Raw genomic sequence first — 17,388 nt, 5'->3', positions numbered from 1 at the left:
GCCTTTAATCCCACACTTGGGAGGCAGAGGCAGGAGGATCTCTGTGAGTTCAAGGCCAGCCTGGGCTACAGAGTGAGTTCCAGGAAAGGCGCAAAGCTACACAGAGAAACCCTGTCTCGAAAAACCAAAAAAATAAAATAAAATAAAATAAAAAATAAATAAATAAGTAAGTAAGTAAGTAAATACAAGTTCTTTGTAGCTCAAACTACTGGCCTTGAACTTGGTGTGTAGCTGAGGTTGACCTTGTCTTCCCAATCCTCTTACCTTTCCCCTCTAAGTGCTGATACTGTCTATAGGCCTGCACCACCATGCCTAACACTTTATCCTGATGGCGGTAGGGCCAGGAAAGCCAAGACCTGGTCGTTTCCAGGGCTGTGGAGAGCAGAGCAAGAGGGTAGAGAAGGAGCCATTGTCCTCTGGTTGCCTTGGATGTGGGGCAGCTGGTCTGGGTGGCCTCGGGCAAGTTTCCAGATCCCTCATCCTTGGGGAAAGCAGGGAAAGTGAATGTTGCTGTTGAAGAGGTGAACCCTGGCAGGGCCTGCCTCTGCCGAGTCTCATCTCTCCACTCCGTCTTGGGGCCTAGGCCAAAGGTAGCCAACCAGAATCCTGGGCTTGCTCCAGGCTCCTGTGGCCTCCCCTTCCCTGAGGCAGCTGTGATGACGGTGGTGGGAAGACAGGAATTTGGGGACAGGAATCTGATTGTGACTCTGGTCCCAGTTCTGTGCCCTTAGTCAAATCACACAGCCTCCCCGAGCCTAACTGGCCGTGGATCATCCCCATGCTGAGGGGTCATTAGAAGGCTTACCAGGCCCCTGAGCATCCTGGATCTACCCTCTTGCCTAGACAGCCCCAGCCTCTTCAACTGTCTGCTCCTGTGCCTCCCTTCTCCAGGCTCGGGCAGGGTTCTGGGTGACTGTCTTAGGATCAGCAGTCCTGATGGGAAAGGGGCTTCTGGCCCCCAAATCAATGTTTAACGGGACGTTTCGGGTCAATATTTACCAGCCGAGAAAGCAAGCTGAACGGGGGTTGGCTGAGAGCAAAGGTCCTGTGGGAGGAGAGAGAGCTGGGCCCGGCTGGCCGCAGCAGGCAGAGCGTGGGGAGCAAGTGGGTCCAGGAGAACACCGTGTGCTGTAGCAAAAGCAGCCTGACGAGGTAGGATGGAGGGGTGCCGCCTGCGCCTGCTCGGGGAAGCAGAGGAGGTGGGGAGCTGCCCTCTCAGCAAGGGGTCTGGCTGAACTTATTCAGGGAACCTGAAGTTTCACAGCTGCCTGGGGTGGCGGGGAGCAGAAGTGTGGGCAGCTCCAGAAGTCCCTCTGGACCTCCAAACCTAGAGGCCTGTTGTTGTCAAGAAGAATCATTGACCCAGGCTAAGGCTCTTGGACATCAAGGTGGGGGCTGGGGACAACAGAAGGAGCCTCCAGAAGAGCTGGCCTGGAGACAAGGCCTGGGGAGGGCTGGAGGACAGGAAGCCTTTACTGGAAGCCCTAGACTAAGGCTTGCACAACCCCCTCCGCCAGCCTGGCTTCCCCTAAGCACCCTGGAGCAGACTTGGGGGCAGAGCTGGGATGAGGCCTGTGGTTCCCGTAAGTCCAAAGGTATCTGGGCCAGTCATTCATTGGGTTCTGCTACTAGGTCAACAAAGCCGCTTTCTGGCTGTTCTGCCACCCCAGCTGAGCTCTCGGGACCTTCGGGTAGGACCTGGGCAGCCTGAGAAAGGCTGGAAGAAATGAACGACAGGTTAGATGGATTCTCTGGGGTGGGAAGCCTTCTCAGCTGTGGATCACTGAGGGCCAGGCATCATACTCAAGTGTTTACAAAGGCTCTTATTTTTGGTCCTCAAACTCTGCATGGGAGGAGGAAAGACTTCTGCCATGATTTTACAAGACAAGGTAAAGCCCAAAGGCATTAAGGGAAGTGCCACAGGTCCTGTGGCAAGAAGCAGAGTCCAGATTTGAACCCAGGTCTCATCCACAATGTGAGGCCTAAAGAATGAAGACTAATTGAGAAACTATAAGAGTGAGGGAAAAAAATCATGGCAATCCAACCTCTCGGGATGGGGACCACGGCTAATATGTTTTGGGTGTGGGCCTAAGTTCTGTAGCCTGATGGGGTCAGGGAGCCCGTGGGTAGCAGTCTGCTGCCTGGCGTTGGAGTGTGAGGTGGGAACTAACCCTTCCTGTTCTGGATACAGGATCATGGCGCGACTCTGGGGGCTCCTGGTGCTCAGCTTGTCCTGTCTGCAAAGCCCCTGCTCCATGGTGAGGCTGGGCTGAGGTCTGGGTTGGAAGAGGTCAGTCAGGTTGAAGAAGATGCTGGGCAGGGGCGCGTTTGGGAGAGGCCAGAAGGGTAGAGAGGAAGAATGCTGAGTCCAGGGAGGGGCTGGCTCTGAGGGACCTCCCTGCCTTGTTCACCCTTTTCTCAACAGTTCTCCCCCGTGAGCACCACGGATCTCCTGGGCCAGCAGGTACACAACAGTGAGGGGTGTGGGGGGAAGAGCCCAGGGGTCTCACCTCAGTCTTGGGCCAAGTGGGGACCTCTGGGGAGCACCATCTACTTCTTTCTACAGCCAATGAGCGAGCAGGCCCAGCAGAAGCTGCCTCCACTTGCTCTCCTCAAGTTGGGCAACCAGGTACAATCAGGTGGGGCTGGGAAGAGTAAGTGGGTTCAGAGGGAGGAGGGCCAATCAGCAGGAGCGGCGGGATGGGGGAGGGGAGACGCGGTCACAGGACTGATGTTCAGGGCTTCAGAGGGCATAGGGTGGGAAAGACCCCAGATGACTCTTCCTCACCCCTCAGATCTGGGACAAGGCCTTGCGGCCCTGTGGCACCAGCAGTGTGAGGGAGACACAGAATCTGAAGCTGCCCCCTTGACCTTTCACCCTGATCTGTCCTTGTAGGATCTTGGTGGCCACGCTACCCTGGAGAGGTCCCCGGGAGTCTGCAAGAGTCCCCCAACTGCAGAGGAGACTCGCAGGCTGTCTCAGGCCATGATGGCTTTTACTGCTGACCTGTTCTCCTTGGTGGCCCAGACATCCACCAGCTCCAACCTCGTCCTGTCACCGCTGAGTGTGGCCCTGGCACTCTCTCACCTGGCACTAGGTACGGGGGCAGAAGAACTAGGAAGTCGCAAGGACTTGAGTGCTGCAGAGGCGGCCCATGGGTGGTTCCTCCATCAGGGACGACACATGGCTGTTTGGTAGCATGCAGGTGCCCAAGCTGTCACACCACCCTCTGCGAGTCAGGAATCCGGGGATGGCCCGAGGATGTGGTGATTGACAAATCCCCCTCGTTATGTTAGCCCAAGAATTTGACAGCTGCAATATCTTCCCCGGGACATGAGTGTCTCACTGTGGGAGACTGCAGTCCAGAGAGGGAAGGCACCTCGAGTGAGGTGACATTGCCCAGCTTGTCAGCAGCGGAAATGAAAGCGGAATTTGGGAGTCCGATAGCTCAGTGGATGTGGGAGGGGAGGGCAGCAGTGGCCTGTGATCACGTTCGTCATGGGGATGTGAGAGTGTGGGAGCGGGCCGTGGGGGCAAGCAAGAACCCGTGGCCTGGGCCTCAGCCCACTCGGTCCCCGTCAGGTGCTCGGAACCAAACGCTGCAGAGCTTGCACCGAGCGTTGCACGTGAACACAGGATCCTGCCTTCCCCATCTGCTGAGCCATCTCTGCCGGAACCTAAGCCCCGGGACAATCCGACTGGCTGCCAGAATATACCTGCAGAAGGGTAGGTGGTGATGGCGGTCAGCTGCCCATGAGTTGCTCTGTCGCCAGGGAACAAGGGTGAGGGAGGGGGGCTTAGCCTCGGGGAGGCAGAGCACTGGTGGCCGTGGAGGCCCCGGCCCTGGGATGAGCTTGTGACTCACGGTGTGCAGGGTTTCCCATCAAAGAGGATTTCCTGGAGCAGTCGGAACGGCTCTTTGGTGCAAAGCCTGTGAAACTGGCTGGAAACCAGGAGGAAGACCTGGCGAACATCAACCAATGGGTGAAGGAGGCCACGGAGGGGAAGATTGAGGATTTCCTCTCTGAGCTGCCAGATAACACCGTGTTGCTTCTCCTCAATGCCATCCACTTTCATGGTGCACTGTTCTTCTTAAGCCCCTCACCCTGACAGCCCCACCTGCCCTGTAGGCTGAGAGGGGCCGCGTAAGCTTTGCTCTGAGGTTGCTAGGCCGTGAAGCAGGGGATTGATTGCCTGGGCGTGTGAGGCGGAAGCTCAGAGGCTGGCTGAAGCTGCGGAGGACAGACGGCTTGAGAGAAAACTGGGGCTGCAGAGGGACGGAGAAATGCAAGCCTAGATGTAGGGAAGATGCCTAAGTTCCACTGGGTGTCCGCACTGGGGGCGTGGCTTCACCTTCATTTGTTTGTTTTTCAAGACAGGGTTTCTCTGTGCAATGGCTCAGGCTGTCCTGGAACTCACTCTGTAGACCAGGCTGGCCTCGAACTCAGAGATCCGCCTGCCTCTGCCTCCTTAGTGCTGGGATTAAAGGCGCGCGCCACCAGCAGCAGCAACTTTGGCTTCCACTTCTTGTTCCTTGAGTGGGTTCTAGCTGGGATGGGCGGGAGGCGGGTCGTATGTTACATGGCTCCTGCCCTCTGCCTGGCTGCAGGTTTCTGGAGGACCCAATTTGACCCAAGCCTCACCCAGAAAGACTCCTTCCACCTGGACGAGCAGTTCACAGTGCCCGTGGACATGATGCAGGCACAGTCGTACCCTCTGCGCTGGTTCCTGCTGGAGCAACCTGAGATACAGGTCACCCTGGCTTTCCCAGCAAACTAGGCCTGGTGTTGGGAGGGGATGAAAGACTGTGCAGGGACCTCGGGGGTGAAGGGAATACCCCATTTTCTTTGTGGTCTGGCCTCTGGGGTATGCAGTTCTGGAAGGGTCTATTATGCCTGAACCCAGGTTCATTTGCTCAATGAAAATATACAGAGCTTTTGCAAATGTGGAGATGCTGTTCTCTGCATTGGAGTCTTAGGGGCTCTCAAGGAGACCAGGCCCTGCTCCTAAGGGAAGGTAAGAGTTCCCACGAGAGCTTCTCGGCAGGGAGGATTCTGCCAGGTGGGGTTTACTGCTCCGGACAATCTGATTGGATGGAGCTCTGCACCGAGCTGTCTCAGCTAAGGCTTCCCTTGCTTCTAGCCTCACCGTGGCTCCTTGGCTGGGATACTCACCCTTGCGCCCATCATCTGTGGCTGAGATAACAGTATGGGCTAGTTTTGTTTGTCTTAGGGTCTGGCAGTCTTACACAGGCTGGCTTTGAACTCATGATCCTCCAGCCCTAGCTGTCTTGAGTGCTGGGACCCCAGGTGTTTGCCACCACGCCTACTCACCAACTTGGTTGTTGGTTTTAGTAGGCAAGCAGGGCACAGCACAGTCAGTTCTGCAGGAAGGAGCCATGTGGGCAGCTTGGCTTCTCTCTAGCTCATGGTGAGAGAATGACGGCCTGGTCAGCCCCCCTTAGCTTCTCGTCTTCCTGTTGCTCCCTCCCTCAAAGTCCTGCCTACCCACTGTTCCTTCATCCTCTGGCTCCATCTCCCCATCCTCCTCCGGCCTTTCGTCAGCAGGCTCTGGCCAGACCTGGCACTCATCTCCCACTGGCAGAGGACCTGCCTGCAGGCCTGTGCTGGGACCTCAGGGAGGCACGGCTTCAAGAGTCTTGAGCCTGGTGGTTTCCATTCGGCTGTAACTGCAGTAATTCTTCAAAAAGGGTCTTGTGACCCGAGTGTGGTGGCTTACACCATAATCCCGGCACTCAAAAGATTGAGAGTTTGAAGATAGTCAGGATTACATAACCAGACCCTGTTGAAAGAGGGAAAAAAATCGCATTCCAAATCTTGGCATGTACAGCAAACTCATTGGGTGAAGGAGAAAGGCGAGAGAGGCAGGGTTCCTTCCTACCCTTTCCAGTGGCTCCTCTCCAGGGCATTTGGAAAGCCAGAGGCCCCCACCTATCGTACACAGGGAAACCTGAGAGGCAAAGACAGGAAGGTCCATTGCTTGTTTGTACAGCTAGCTGATAGCAGATGGAGAACTGGGTTTGTGGGGAAGACACTGCTAGAAGATTCACCAGAGTGGCTGGACACGTAGCTCGCTGAGTACTTGCCTGGCATGCACAAAGCCCTCTGTTCAACCTCTGTGGGGCACATCTGTCATCCCTAGCACTTTCGAGAAGGAGGCAGGAGGATCAAAAGTTCAAGGTGGAGAAATGAGTCGTCAGTTAAGAGTACTTGCTGCTCTTTCAAAGGACCGGGGTTTGATTCCCAGCCCCCATGAGGCAGCCCACAAACATCTGTAACTCCAGTTCCAGGGGATATGATGCCCTCTTCTGCACTCTGAGGGCACTCCAAGTCCAATGATACATAGACATACATCCAGGCAAAATACCTATACACATAAAATAAAAATAAATCTTAAAAAGAAATCCAATATCATCCTGAGTTACAGTGAGTTTGAGGACAGCCTGAGATATATAACCCTGTCTAAAAAACAAACCAAAATGAAAATTGGGCGTGATGGTATAGCTTTGTAATCCCAGCACTCAGTAAGCAAGCGAAGCAAGAGAATCAGAAGTTCAGTTATCCTTGGCTAAATAGTTTTTCAAAGCCAGCTTGGGATTCATGAGACGCTATGTTCAAAAACTGGGTGGGGGGTGTGATGGCACACATCTTTAATCCCAGCACTCAAGAGGCAGAGGCAGAAGAATCTCTGTGAGTTCAAGGCCAGCCTGGTCTACACAGTGAATTTCAGGACAGCCAAGGCTCCACAGAGAAAGTATGCCTAGAAACAACAACAAAAAGATGTTTTTTTTAAAAAAGGTAGAGAGTAATTTAGGGAGACAACTTGTGTCAGCCTACCTCTGGCCTTCACACACACATGTGCAAACACACAGCCATACAGACATTTGTATGCACACACAGAGATTTAAAAGCATTATCCCATTTGGTCATGGCACCTTGCAAAGGGCCAGTGAGAGTACTCCATTTTGCAGGTGAAGTGAAGGCACACTGAACTTGAAGTCTCAGAAGTACAGAAGCAATTTTGGCCCAGCCCCCAGGTTTTGTCTGGCCCTCATGTTCTCTCCTTTCTTATCTGTAGGTGGCTCATTTCCCCTTTAAGAACAACATGAGCTTTGTGGTCATGATGCCCACTCATTTTGAATGGAACGTGTCTCAGGTACTGGCCAACCTGACCTTGGACACTTTGTATCATCCCTCACTGAGGGAGAAGCCCACCAAGGTGCGGCTGCCAAAACTTCATTTGAAGCAGCAGCTGGACCTGGTAGCCACCCTCGGCCAGCTAGGTAAGCGGGCTGGGGATAGGTGGTCTGGCAGGGCATGGGAGGAGAGGCCTTCAGCTGGCCGTGTATCTGAGTCAGAGGTAGCCCAGCATCCTGGATGGGAGCAATTGATATGCTCCTGTAGACCTTCTGTCCTGGCATGGATTGGGATGAACCACTCTGCTGCCTGAGCACTACAAAGAATCCTGGGTAAAGAGTTCAGGGTGGGCTGGGCAGTGGTGGCACACACCTTTAACCCAGCACTCGGGAGGCAGAGCCAGGCAGATCTCTGTGAGATCGAGGCCAGCCTGGGCTACGGAGGGAGATCCAGGACAGGTACCAAAACTACACAGGGAAACCCTGTCTCAAAAAAAAAGAGTTCATCGTCTAGCTTGGAAAGGGGACGAGGAGAAGCTGGGGTCACTGTGTTAAATGCTGCAACTACTCTGCATTTAGTTGTGAACTCACCGTGTACAAAGTACTCAGTCTAATGGAGTGAGTGGACACATGCAGACTCGGGTACTTTCTTTAGTGTGAGTGGTATGTCCGAGTGGGTCTCTCCAATTCACCCCAGAGAATATCAAACTGGTACCCAGTGTAGACTTTGATTGAAAAAAAAAAAAAGTTTCTAGAAGTGGTGTCTAGGTTGAGACTTGAAGGTTTAACAGGTGCCAATCAATCGGTGGGTTCAAGTGTTCTCTTTGGCCAGGGTGCCAGACAGGTCCAGGCAGCCTGGGGGCAGCACTGACTCACCATCTGTCGCTCTGAGCAGGCCTGCAGGAATTGTTCCAGGGCCCAGACCTGCGTGGGATCTCTGACCAGAGTCTGGTGGTGTCTAGTGTACAGCATCAGTCTACCATGGAACTCAGTGAGGCGGGCGTGGAGGCAGCCGCAGCCACGAGCACAGCCATGAACCGAATGTCTGTCTCCTCCTTTGCTGTGAACCGACCCTTCCTCTTCTTCATCATGGAGGACGCCTTAGGCATGCCCCTCTTTGTGGGCAGCGTGAGGAACCCCAACCCGAGTGCACAGCCCCAGCCCCAGGAACAGCAAGATTCCCCCGACAACCGGGTCTTCCGGCATGAAAAAGCTGACTTTCCCGGAGACAAGACCTTTGGTCCTGATTTGAAACTTGCACCCCCCTTGGATGATGATTACCCCCAGTTTAGCACCCCCAAGTGAGGAGGGGCCCTGGGCAGCAGCATCCTGAGTCCCCGTCTGGATCAGCCTCTCAACTCCTGTGACTCTTTCCAACCAGCTTTGTGGGATAGGGTGGGACCTGGGGAGGCATTCTCCAGGGAAGGGAGCCGTTCTCTTGCAGTAGGCTCCTGGGGATAGGAGGCGGGGTGGGATCTGGGAGAAGGCAGGCGAAAGGAATCTTCATTTCTTCCAAAGGAGTTCAGAGGGTGACCTTTTGTGGGATGGGCACTCGTGGATACAGTTCCGGCTAGAGGTGTAGGCAGAAGCAGGAGGCCACCTTTAGACATGTCCCCAGACACCCTGAGCTCAGACACTGTCCTTGGTGTTGTACTCCATGGCTGAAGGTTGACCTCCTCTGACTCTGTTGGACCTTGCTGAAGACCTCCAGGCCCCCACCCATGTCCCACCACCCCAGTCACCCCTCTGGTCTTTGGAGATACCAACACTGCCAGGACCCCCCTCCTTTCCTCTCTCTTGTCCTCCTCTTCAGGAAGCTCAGGGGCTGAGGCAGGGAGGGGCCTCTTTAGCTCCCAAGACTCTTTTGTAAAGTTTTTGTAGTGACTTTTATGCCACCTGAATAAAGAATGAATGGGCCGGGCTGGTTTGACGTCGCGGTTCTGGGCAAGTGGATGTGGCTGGGAGGCACCCAGAGGGCAGATGGCGCTGGGCCCTCTCTGTGCCACGTTTGGTCTCTGGCCACATGCCAGTCCTCTCTAGGTCTACCTTCATGCCAGCCTGGCTCAGCTCGTAGCCTTTCCCTCTGTGTGCGCCTCAGGCAGCCGGTAACAAGGACGGCTCAGAACTGGCAATTAGGGAGCTAACGGGTCTCTAATTACACCCCAGCTGCTTTGCCAGGAGCAGGCGCCCGCCAGCCGGGGGGCAGGCTGACAGCTGGAGGCTGGCAGTGTCTGAGGGTTGGGGGGATGTAGTTGGGGATACCTTGGCACCGGACTGGCTACTTCCTGTGGGAGAGCAGGAGCTGGAGGCAGAACTGGTGTCCATGTGGGTGGTGATGGCTGCCCTCTGGGGCAGGCACATCTCCCTGTTGGAATCTCCTGTGTGAGTGCAGGGTGTCCATGTGGCAGTAGCCCTCTGGAGCCCTAATGTGCCGGGTTGGGGGGGGCAATGAGGGTGGGATAAGAGACTGGTGTGGGATCCTGATGCTGCTAAACTGCTTCTGCGTGCGTGCGTGTGTGTGCGTGTGCGTGTGTGTGTGTGTGGCGGGGGTGGGCAGATATTACACTAGGGGAATATGTGGCGTGTCAGAGGGTGAGGGTCAGAGGGCAATGTCAGAGGACGAGGGCCCTTAATTGAGACTTGAACAGTGGAGCAAGGAGCGGGCAGGGCTAGGAGGGAAGGCCTATCCAGCAGGTGACATCGAGCAGAAGCTGAAGGAAGTGATGGAGAGCACCTCAGAAGTTTCTAGAAGAGATCTGGAGGGCTGCTGGGAAGAGGAAAAGCAAGAGAAGAGGCCTGGGCTGAGCGCATGCGCAGAAGATCAGGATGAGCTGAGCGTGGTGCTGGGGAGCAGGGGAAGGGAGTCAGGAGCTGGGGGAAGAACACGAAGGGCTCTAGGACCGTGCAAAGACTTTAAAGAAAACATTTGCTAGTCATTTTTTTTTTTTTTTTAAAGCTTTTTGAGACAGGGTTTCTCTGTGTAGCCCTGGCTGTCCTGAAACTCGCTCTGTAGATCAGGCTGGCCTCAAACTCACAGAGATCCTCCTGCATCTGCCTCCAGAGTGCTGGGATTAAAGGTGTGCACCACCACCACCACCAGGCTTTGCTGTTTACTTTTATTTTGTGTGTACAAGTATTTTCTCTGGATGTATCTTTGTGCGTCACATGTGTTCAATGGCTATAGCCCGGAAGTGGGTATCGAATCATCTGGAACTGGGGTTACAGGGTTCTGAGACACAATGTGGATACTGGGTGTTATTTCTAAAAAATGGTAAGCGGCACTGGTTACCGTGCGGAAAGGTCATGAGGCACCGACAAAACCTAGTATCAGAGCTTTATTGGGGCGGGGGTGGGGACGACGACAACAAAAGAACCAGGCCTGGGGAAGAAGCATGTGCAGAGAGAGAGAGAGAGAGAGAGAGAGAGAGAGAGAGAGAGAGAGAAAGAGAGAACAGAGAGGAGAGGAGGCATCTGTGTCCAGCTTTTTTTTTGTTGTTGTTTTGTTTTTGTTTTTTGAGACAGGGTTTCTCTGTGTAGCTTTGTGCCTTTCCTGAAACTCACTTTGTAGCCCAAGCTGGCCTCGAACTCACAGAGATCCGCCTGGCTCTGCCTCCCGAGTGCTGGGATTAAAGGCGTGCGCCACCACCGCCCCGCATGTGTCCAGCTTTTTAAGGATTGCCGTGAACATGTGCAGGTGGGGTTATGGAGCTACGCCACACATGTGCTGATTGCGTGACCACGCCGCACACGTAATCACCAGTGCGCACTGATGACGTAAGACCCCTTGCTTAGCTGCTGAACTGCGCATGTGTGGCCATGCAGCTGGCATGGCGGCAGAACCCTAACACTGGGACCCAAACCTGGGTTGCTGTAAGAGCAGCCAATGCTCCTGACTTCTGAGCCATCGTTTCCTCTTTCTCCTGACCCCCACTCCCCACCCCGAGAGTTTCTCTGTGTAGCCCTGGCTGTCCTGGAACTTGCTCTGTAGTCCAGGCTGGCCTCGAACTCACTGAGATCCACCAGCCTCTGCCTCCCGAGTGCTGGGATTAAAGGCGTGCGCCACCACTGCCAGGCCCCCCTGACTTTTTAAAAAAGGATTTTTATTTTATTTTTAATTATGTGTAGGTGTGTGGATATGTGTCCATGAGTATAGTTGCTCCCAGGGGACAGAAGAGGGTGTCAAATGCCCTGGAGATGGATTTACAGGTGGTTATGAACCACTTGATGTGGGTGCTGAGAACAAAACTCCAGTCCTCTGTGAGAGCAGCACGCTAACCACTGAGCCACCTCTCCAGTGTGTGTGTGTGTGTGTGTGTGTGTGTGTGTGTGTGTGTATTTTTTATTTTAATTTTTACATTTAGTTTGCTTGTTTTTTTTTTTGACTTTTGGATTTTTTTTTTTTTTTTTTGCTTTGTTTTGTTTTTTGAGACTAAATCTCACTATATGGAGCCTTAGTTGGCCTGGAACTCATTTATGTAGACCAAGCTGTCCTCAAACTCAGAGATCTGCTGACCTCGGTCTCCCAAGTGCTGGGATTGAAGTCGAGAGCCACCACACCTAGCAATTTACTTACTTTCTTATTTATCTATTTATTTATGATTCTGTGTGTGTGTGTGTGTGTGTGTGTGTGCGTGCGCCACGGTGCACGAGGAGAGGTGAGATGGGAGAACAATTTGCAGGGATCAGCTCTCTTCTTCAACCTTGTGGGTTTCAGGGATCAAACTCAGGACTTCAGGCTTGGCAGCAAGCTCCTTCACTTGCTTAGCCATCTTGCTGGCCTTTTTCCCTGGCTTTTAATTTTGTATAAACGAATCATAAAGTCTTCTCCTCTATCCCCGTGCCCTGCCCCGGCCTGGCAGTGCTGAGGATTGAACCCAAGGCCTTGCCTAGGAGGCAAACACCCCACCACTGAGCTATGTTTCTAGCTCAGTTTGTATTCTCTTGTATCTGTCGGGTTTCTTGCCCTCGGCCTGTGTTGTACCCAACAATGCCCCCTCACCCAAAAGCCTTTGACTTGGGAGATGCTGGATCTGAGCTTGGCTCTGGAAGGCTCATGTGGCTTCTGGAGGGAGAGGGATGAGGTGGGAATAAGAAGCTGGTTGGCAGGCCCACCCAGGGTGTAGATCAAAGCCGTAGAGTGGTTAGACCGTGGGAGGGAGGGAGGAGAAGGGAGTACTGGGGATGATGGGAGTTGGCCATTTCCAGGTTTCCATTGTAAAGGAATGGGTAGGGGTGGTGCCTTTGGCTGAGCTGGGAAGCAGAATGATTATGGGGTGGGTGGTGGATTTGCAATTTAAACATGTTAGAATGAAAATGTTATGCTAATGCAGGCCAATCCCATGCCCCATTTTGCCTGGGAAAGTTAGGGTTATTTCTGTCATTTGAGCTAATTAGCAGCATCCAGTCTTGCTGTTGGAAGTGTCCTATAAGTTAATTCCTGGCCTATAGTGTGGATCTGGTAGGCAAGGAATTGCTAATGATGGTTTTGAGTTTACCCATTTTAAATATCAAGGAGTTGCCCGAATGCTCTGGTAAGGGATGGGAGCGTAGATTTGACAGCATAGAGATGCTTTATGTCATGGAACCAGATGCTGCGGGGAGCTCCTGCTTAGCGTGTGCAAGGCCCTGGGTTTCATCCCCAGGGGGGCTGGAGAGACACTGGACTGGAAAAATAAAAACAAACCCTTAAGGGGAAAAGATTTAATAGAAAGGAAAAGGGTCCCAGGATCAAGCAAGCAGAGACAGAGATGGGAGCAAACAGAAACCGTGGAGAGAAAGGACTCTGAGAGGAGGAACTCGGCTCTGCTGCGTGCTGCTGTAGGATGGAGGTCTCCCTGTGGCAGTCAACAGAAGTCACCCCTGCGGTGACAACAGCAGTTCCAGAGAAGATGGGAGGAGAAACTATGTAGACATAAGAGCAAACAGCTCACCAGTTGGTGGTGGCAGCGCACGCCTCTAATCCCAGCCCTCGGGAGGCAGAGTCAGGCAGATTTCTGTGAGTTCAAGGCCAGCCTGGTCTACAGAGCAAGATCCAGGACAGGCACCAAAGCTACACAGAGAAACCCTGTCTTGAACCCCCCCCCCCAAAAAAAAAAAAAAAAGAGCAAACAGCTCTTTATATCATGGCTGTGAGGGAGATGGACAGTGACTTTGGGGGATATATCATAAAAAGGAGACGTGTAGATAACCAAAGTCTATTTTTCCTTCCTTTCTTTTCTCTTTTTCTCAATGTTCAGATTGAACCCAGGGTCTTGTGCATGCTAGTGAAGTGCTCTGCACTAGGCTATACTCCCAGTTCTAGAAGAGGTCTTTAAATGTTTTATGCATTTTCTTGTTTGTTGATTGTGTGTGCACATACATATGCCTTAGCACACTTGTAGAGGTCAGGGGACTTCTCGTGGGAGTAGGCTCTCTCCATGTCATCTGGCTTGGCAGCAGGTGCTAACAGCTGTGCCCTGGCAGCACAGACCTGTTTGAAGCCTTGAGTGACTTCTTGGAGCAGACACTGGAAGGAGGGTCTGAGAGTTTGTTGGGTGAACTTTGGATATTGTCTAATGTCCTGGAATCCCACAGAACCAAGAATGAAACCATGAGGTTTCTTCTCTCTTCCAGTAGAGGGAGCACTCTCGCCAGAGCCTTTGGCAGCCAGTGGCTTCCAGAGTGCTTTCCCATCATGCATTTGTGGTGGTTGGCTTGGTGGGAGCCATGGTGTAGAGAGAACCCTCTTTACCATTTCCCTTCTTTAGGTGCGGCCCCGGGAGGCACTGGCACTAGAGTATCGGCAGCTGGATTGAGGTCACTCTAGAAGCTTCCTTTTTTTTTTTTTTTTTTTGAAACACTGGGAACAACGCCGCTATAGTGTTCCTGTGAATAATTCCTTGTATGCTCATTTTATTCTTTGGTCGAGTGGGGGATGGAACCGAGGACCTCATGCATGCCAGGCCAGCGCCCTATGAGAGCGAACCCTCCAGGCCTGTGGGAGGCTTTTGGTGTACGCACTCAGAAGTAGAATACTGGGCTTTAGCTGCGGGCTTTTTGTCCACCTTCAACTGCCAGGGCTGCCACACACAATCACACACAATGCTCGTATGTACTGTCATATTGTTCTTCAAAGTTGTCATAGGAACACAGACTTGTGATGAGCAGAGTTCATTTTCCACACCCACACCAACACTGGTGGTGTCACGTGTCTACATCTTCTCAACCTGATGAGTATGCAACATGACTTCCTATGGTTTTAATTTGCATTCCTTTGATTATCAGCAATGATAACATTTTTCGGGGGCCCATTTTTGTGGGGGTGGGGCTTTAGATGGTCTCTTATTATTTACCCCTGGCTGTGCTGGAACTGGCTATGCAGACCAGGTTGGCCTTAAACTCATAAAAATCCTTCTATTTCTACTTCCTGAGAACTGGGATCAAAGACACCATGCCTGGCTGAGAGTCTTTTTTAAATTTTTATCTATCTATCTATCTATCTATCTATCTATCTATCTATCTATCTATCTATCTATCTATTCATTTACTTATGTTTCAGAGCTGAGGACCGAACCCAGGGCCTTGCGATTGCTAGGCAAGCGCTCTACCACTGAGCTAAATCCCCAACCCCGAGAGTCTTTTTTTTTTTTTTTTTTTCCAAGATAGGGTTTCTCTGTGTAGTTTTGGTGCCTGTCCTGGATCTCATTCTGTAGACCAGGCTGGCCTCAAACTCACAGAGATCCGCCTGGCTCTACCTCCCAAGTGCTGGGATTAAAGGTGTGCACCACCACTGCCCTGCTGAGAGTCTTTTAATATACTAAGGAAATGTTGTACCACTCAGCTCCATTTCCAGCCCCATGAAACTTCTTTGTATACATTTATTGGCCACTTGGGATTCTGCTATGAATGACCTGGCCTTACTTTTCTCTTACATTTTTTAATTTAAAACTTGCTAGATTTTTTAAAAAAAGATTTATTTATTTATTTATTTCATGTGCATTGGTGTTTTGCCTGCATGTATGTATGTGTAAGGTTGTTGGATTCTTGGAACTGGAGTTACAGACAGCTGTGAGCTGCCATGTGGATGCTGGGAATTGAACCCGGGTCCCCTGGAAGAACAGCTGGTGATCTTAACTACTGAGCCATCTCTCTAGTCCCTAAAACTTGTTAGTTTTATGAACATTTTGTTTGAGTGTTTGTCTATGCACCACATGCATGCCTTGTGCCCACAGAGGTCAGAAGAGGGCACTGGATCCCCAGAACTGGAGTTACAGAGTTGTGAGCCACCATGTGGGTGCTGGGAACTGAGCCACGTTCTCTGCAAGAGTAACTAATGTTCTAACTGCTAAGTCATCTCTCCACATCTTGAATCATTTCTGGTTTTCTCACTAGAATGTTTTGGTGTGGTTGTTTTTTCTCTAGTTTTTGTTTGTTTTGAGACAGGGTTTCTCTGTGTAGCCCTGGCTGTCCTGGCACTAGCTCTGTAGACGGGCCTGACCTGGAACTCATAGAGATCTGTCTGCCTATGCTGGGATTAAAGGTGTGTGCCACCACTGCTGGGCTCCTCTTTGTTTTATGGTATCTTTATGTGAAGAGAAATTTCTAACTTTAATGCCGCATTTATCATCAACCTTTTCTCTTATAGTTTGCACTTCTTTGGGTATTATTTATCTTTTTTTTTTAAAGATTTATTTATTATGTATACAGAAGAGGGTGCCAGATCTCATTACAGATGGTTGTGAGCCACCATGTGGGTGCTGGGAATTGAACTCAGGACCTCTGGAAGAGCAGTCGGTGCTCTTAACCTCTGAGCCATCTCTCCAGCCCGGGTATTATTTATCTTATTTTGATTTTTAGAGATGGAGTCTTGCTGCGTATTCTTGGTTGGCTTAGAATTCTTTATGTAGGTCAAGCTGACCTTAAATTTCCAATACTTCTCCTCCTGTCTCCTCAATGCTGGAATTATGTGTGCCACCACACCCAGATATTTATTTATTGCTTGTTTGTTTTGTGTGCTTGAATGTCTATGTGCATGCCATGGAATGCAAGTGGAGATCAGAAAATTACCCGTGGAAGTAATTTCTCCCCTTTTACCATGTGGGGCCTGGGGAATCGAACTCATATCATCATGCTTATTTTACTTGCTGAGCCATCTCATAGACCCTATGTTTTTCTTTCTGAGAGGGTCTCATGTAGCCCAGGTTGGCCACCAACTCTTATGGAGGATTGCCTTGAATTCTTGGCCATACTTCCTCTACATTTCAAGAACTAGGATTACAGGTGTGCATCATCCTGTCCTGCCTATATTTGCTTTTTAGAGCATGATATTGCTTGAAGAATATGCTAGGCGTGATCGTGATGGGGTACACCTTAAATCCCAACACTGGGGAGGCAGAAGCAAGAGAATCTTTGTTGAGTTCCAGGCCAGCCAGGGCTACATAGTGAGGCCTGGTCACCAACCAACCAACCAACCAACCAACCACCAACCAGCGAGGGAAGATATTGGTATCAGCTGTGCTCAGAATGTGGCACTGGGTGATTGGGGAGATTAACTGAGAAATTTTCATCTTTTGTTGCTTTTGACTCTGTGTGTGTATGTGTGTGTGTGTGTGTGTGTGTGTGTGTGTGTGTATGTGTGTGTGTGTGTGTGTGTGTGTGTGTGTGTGTGTGTTGTCTGTGTGTGTATGTGTGTGTGTGTGTGTGTGTGTGTGTGTGTGTAGGCCAGAGGACAACTTTGTCAAGTCAGCACTCTCCTTCCACCTAGAGTCCCAAGGACTGAACTCTCATCAGCAGTCTTACTACACTTGAGAGTGCCTTTACCCCTAACACAGCACTCTGTCTGGAGTCACTCCGGTATTTTTATTGAAAGGCCCTGGACCCTGACTGTTGACACTCTCCCTCTTATAAAGCTGAACCTTGCCCAATGCAAAGTCCCACTGGCCCAAGCTCTGCTTTCTGGGGCTTCCTCGAGAATGCTCAGAGTCCCCTAAATTTTCTCTTTTGAGCCTCCCTCTTTCTTTCTCTGAATAGTTATCAGGCTTTCTTAGTCAGCCTAAAAAACACTGGTTATATACATTTAGAAAGCAACATTTTTAACCAGAGCAGCTGCAATACGAAGTATTCCGTAACCTTCCGCTTTCTGGATGAGATTCCATGCTACACAGTGGACAGTTCAATGTGCACGAACTTTGTTCCATGAGCAGGAGTAACAAAAAGGCTGTTCTTTAAAAAATCATTGCATTGATTTACGTAG

General features: G+C 51.3%; 1 protein-coding gene across 3 annotated transcripts; it reads left to right on the top strand.

Annotated features, from left to right (window-relative positions):
• Positions 1–1,042: 1,042 nt before the first annotated feature.
• Serpinf2 (serpin family F member 2) lies at positions 1,043–9,078 on the top strand. 3 transcript variants are annotated; one of them, XM_037200891.1, is made up of 11 exons: positions 1,043–1,199; positions 1,633–1,737; positions 2,192–2,258; positions 2,426–2,464; positions 2,567–2,629; positions 2,897–3,098; positions 3,584–3,727; positions 3,876–4,079; positions 4,611–4,753; positions 7,100–7,304; positions 8,053–8,462. In XM_037200891.1, the coding sequence occupies exons 2-11, from the start codon at positions 1,727–1,729 to the stop codon at positions 8,460–8,462; spliced, it is 1,488 nt and encodes a 495-aa protein (XP_037056786.1). In that variant the 5' UTR covers positions 1,043–1,199; positions 1,633–1,726. The 3 variants fall into 3 exon arrangements, with proteins under 3 accessions (XP_037056786.1, XP_037056787.1, XP_028722579.1); XM_028866746.2 differs by having other exon boundaries at positions 1,045–1,152; positions 8,053–9,078; XM_037200892.1 differs by lacking the exon at positions 1,633–1,737 and having other exon boundaries at positions 1,043–1,152.
• The last annotated feature ends 8,310 nt before the right edge of the window (positions 9,079–17,388 follow it).

The sequence above is a fragment of the Peromyscus leucopus genome, chromosome 8b (assembly GCF_004664715.2).
Source record: "Peromyscus leucopus breed LL Stock chromosome 8b, UCI_PerLeu_2.1, whole genome shotgun sequence".
Classification (NCBI taxonomy): domain Eukaryota; kingdom Metazoa; phylum Chordata; class Mammalia; order Rodentia; family Cricetidae; genus Peromyscus; species Peromyscus leucopus.
Note: the sequence above shows the minus strand (reverse complement) of the source record. Positions and strands in the feature narration are given on the sequence as shown.

Coding starts and splice junctions, on each gene's coding strand:
- Serpinf2 (XM_028866746.2), top strand. Junction 4,080..4,610: donor CAATGCCATCCACTTTCATG/GTGCACTGTTCT, acceptor GCCTGGCTGCAG/GTTTCTGGAGGACCCAATTT. Junction 4,754..7,099: donor TGGAGCAACCTGAGATACAG/GTCACCCTGGCT, acceptor TCTTATCTGTAG/GTGGCTCATTTCCCCTTTAA.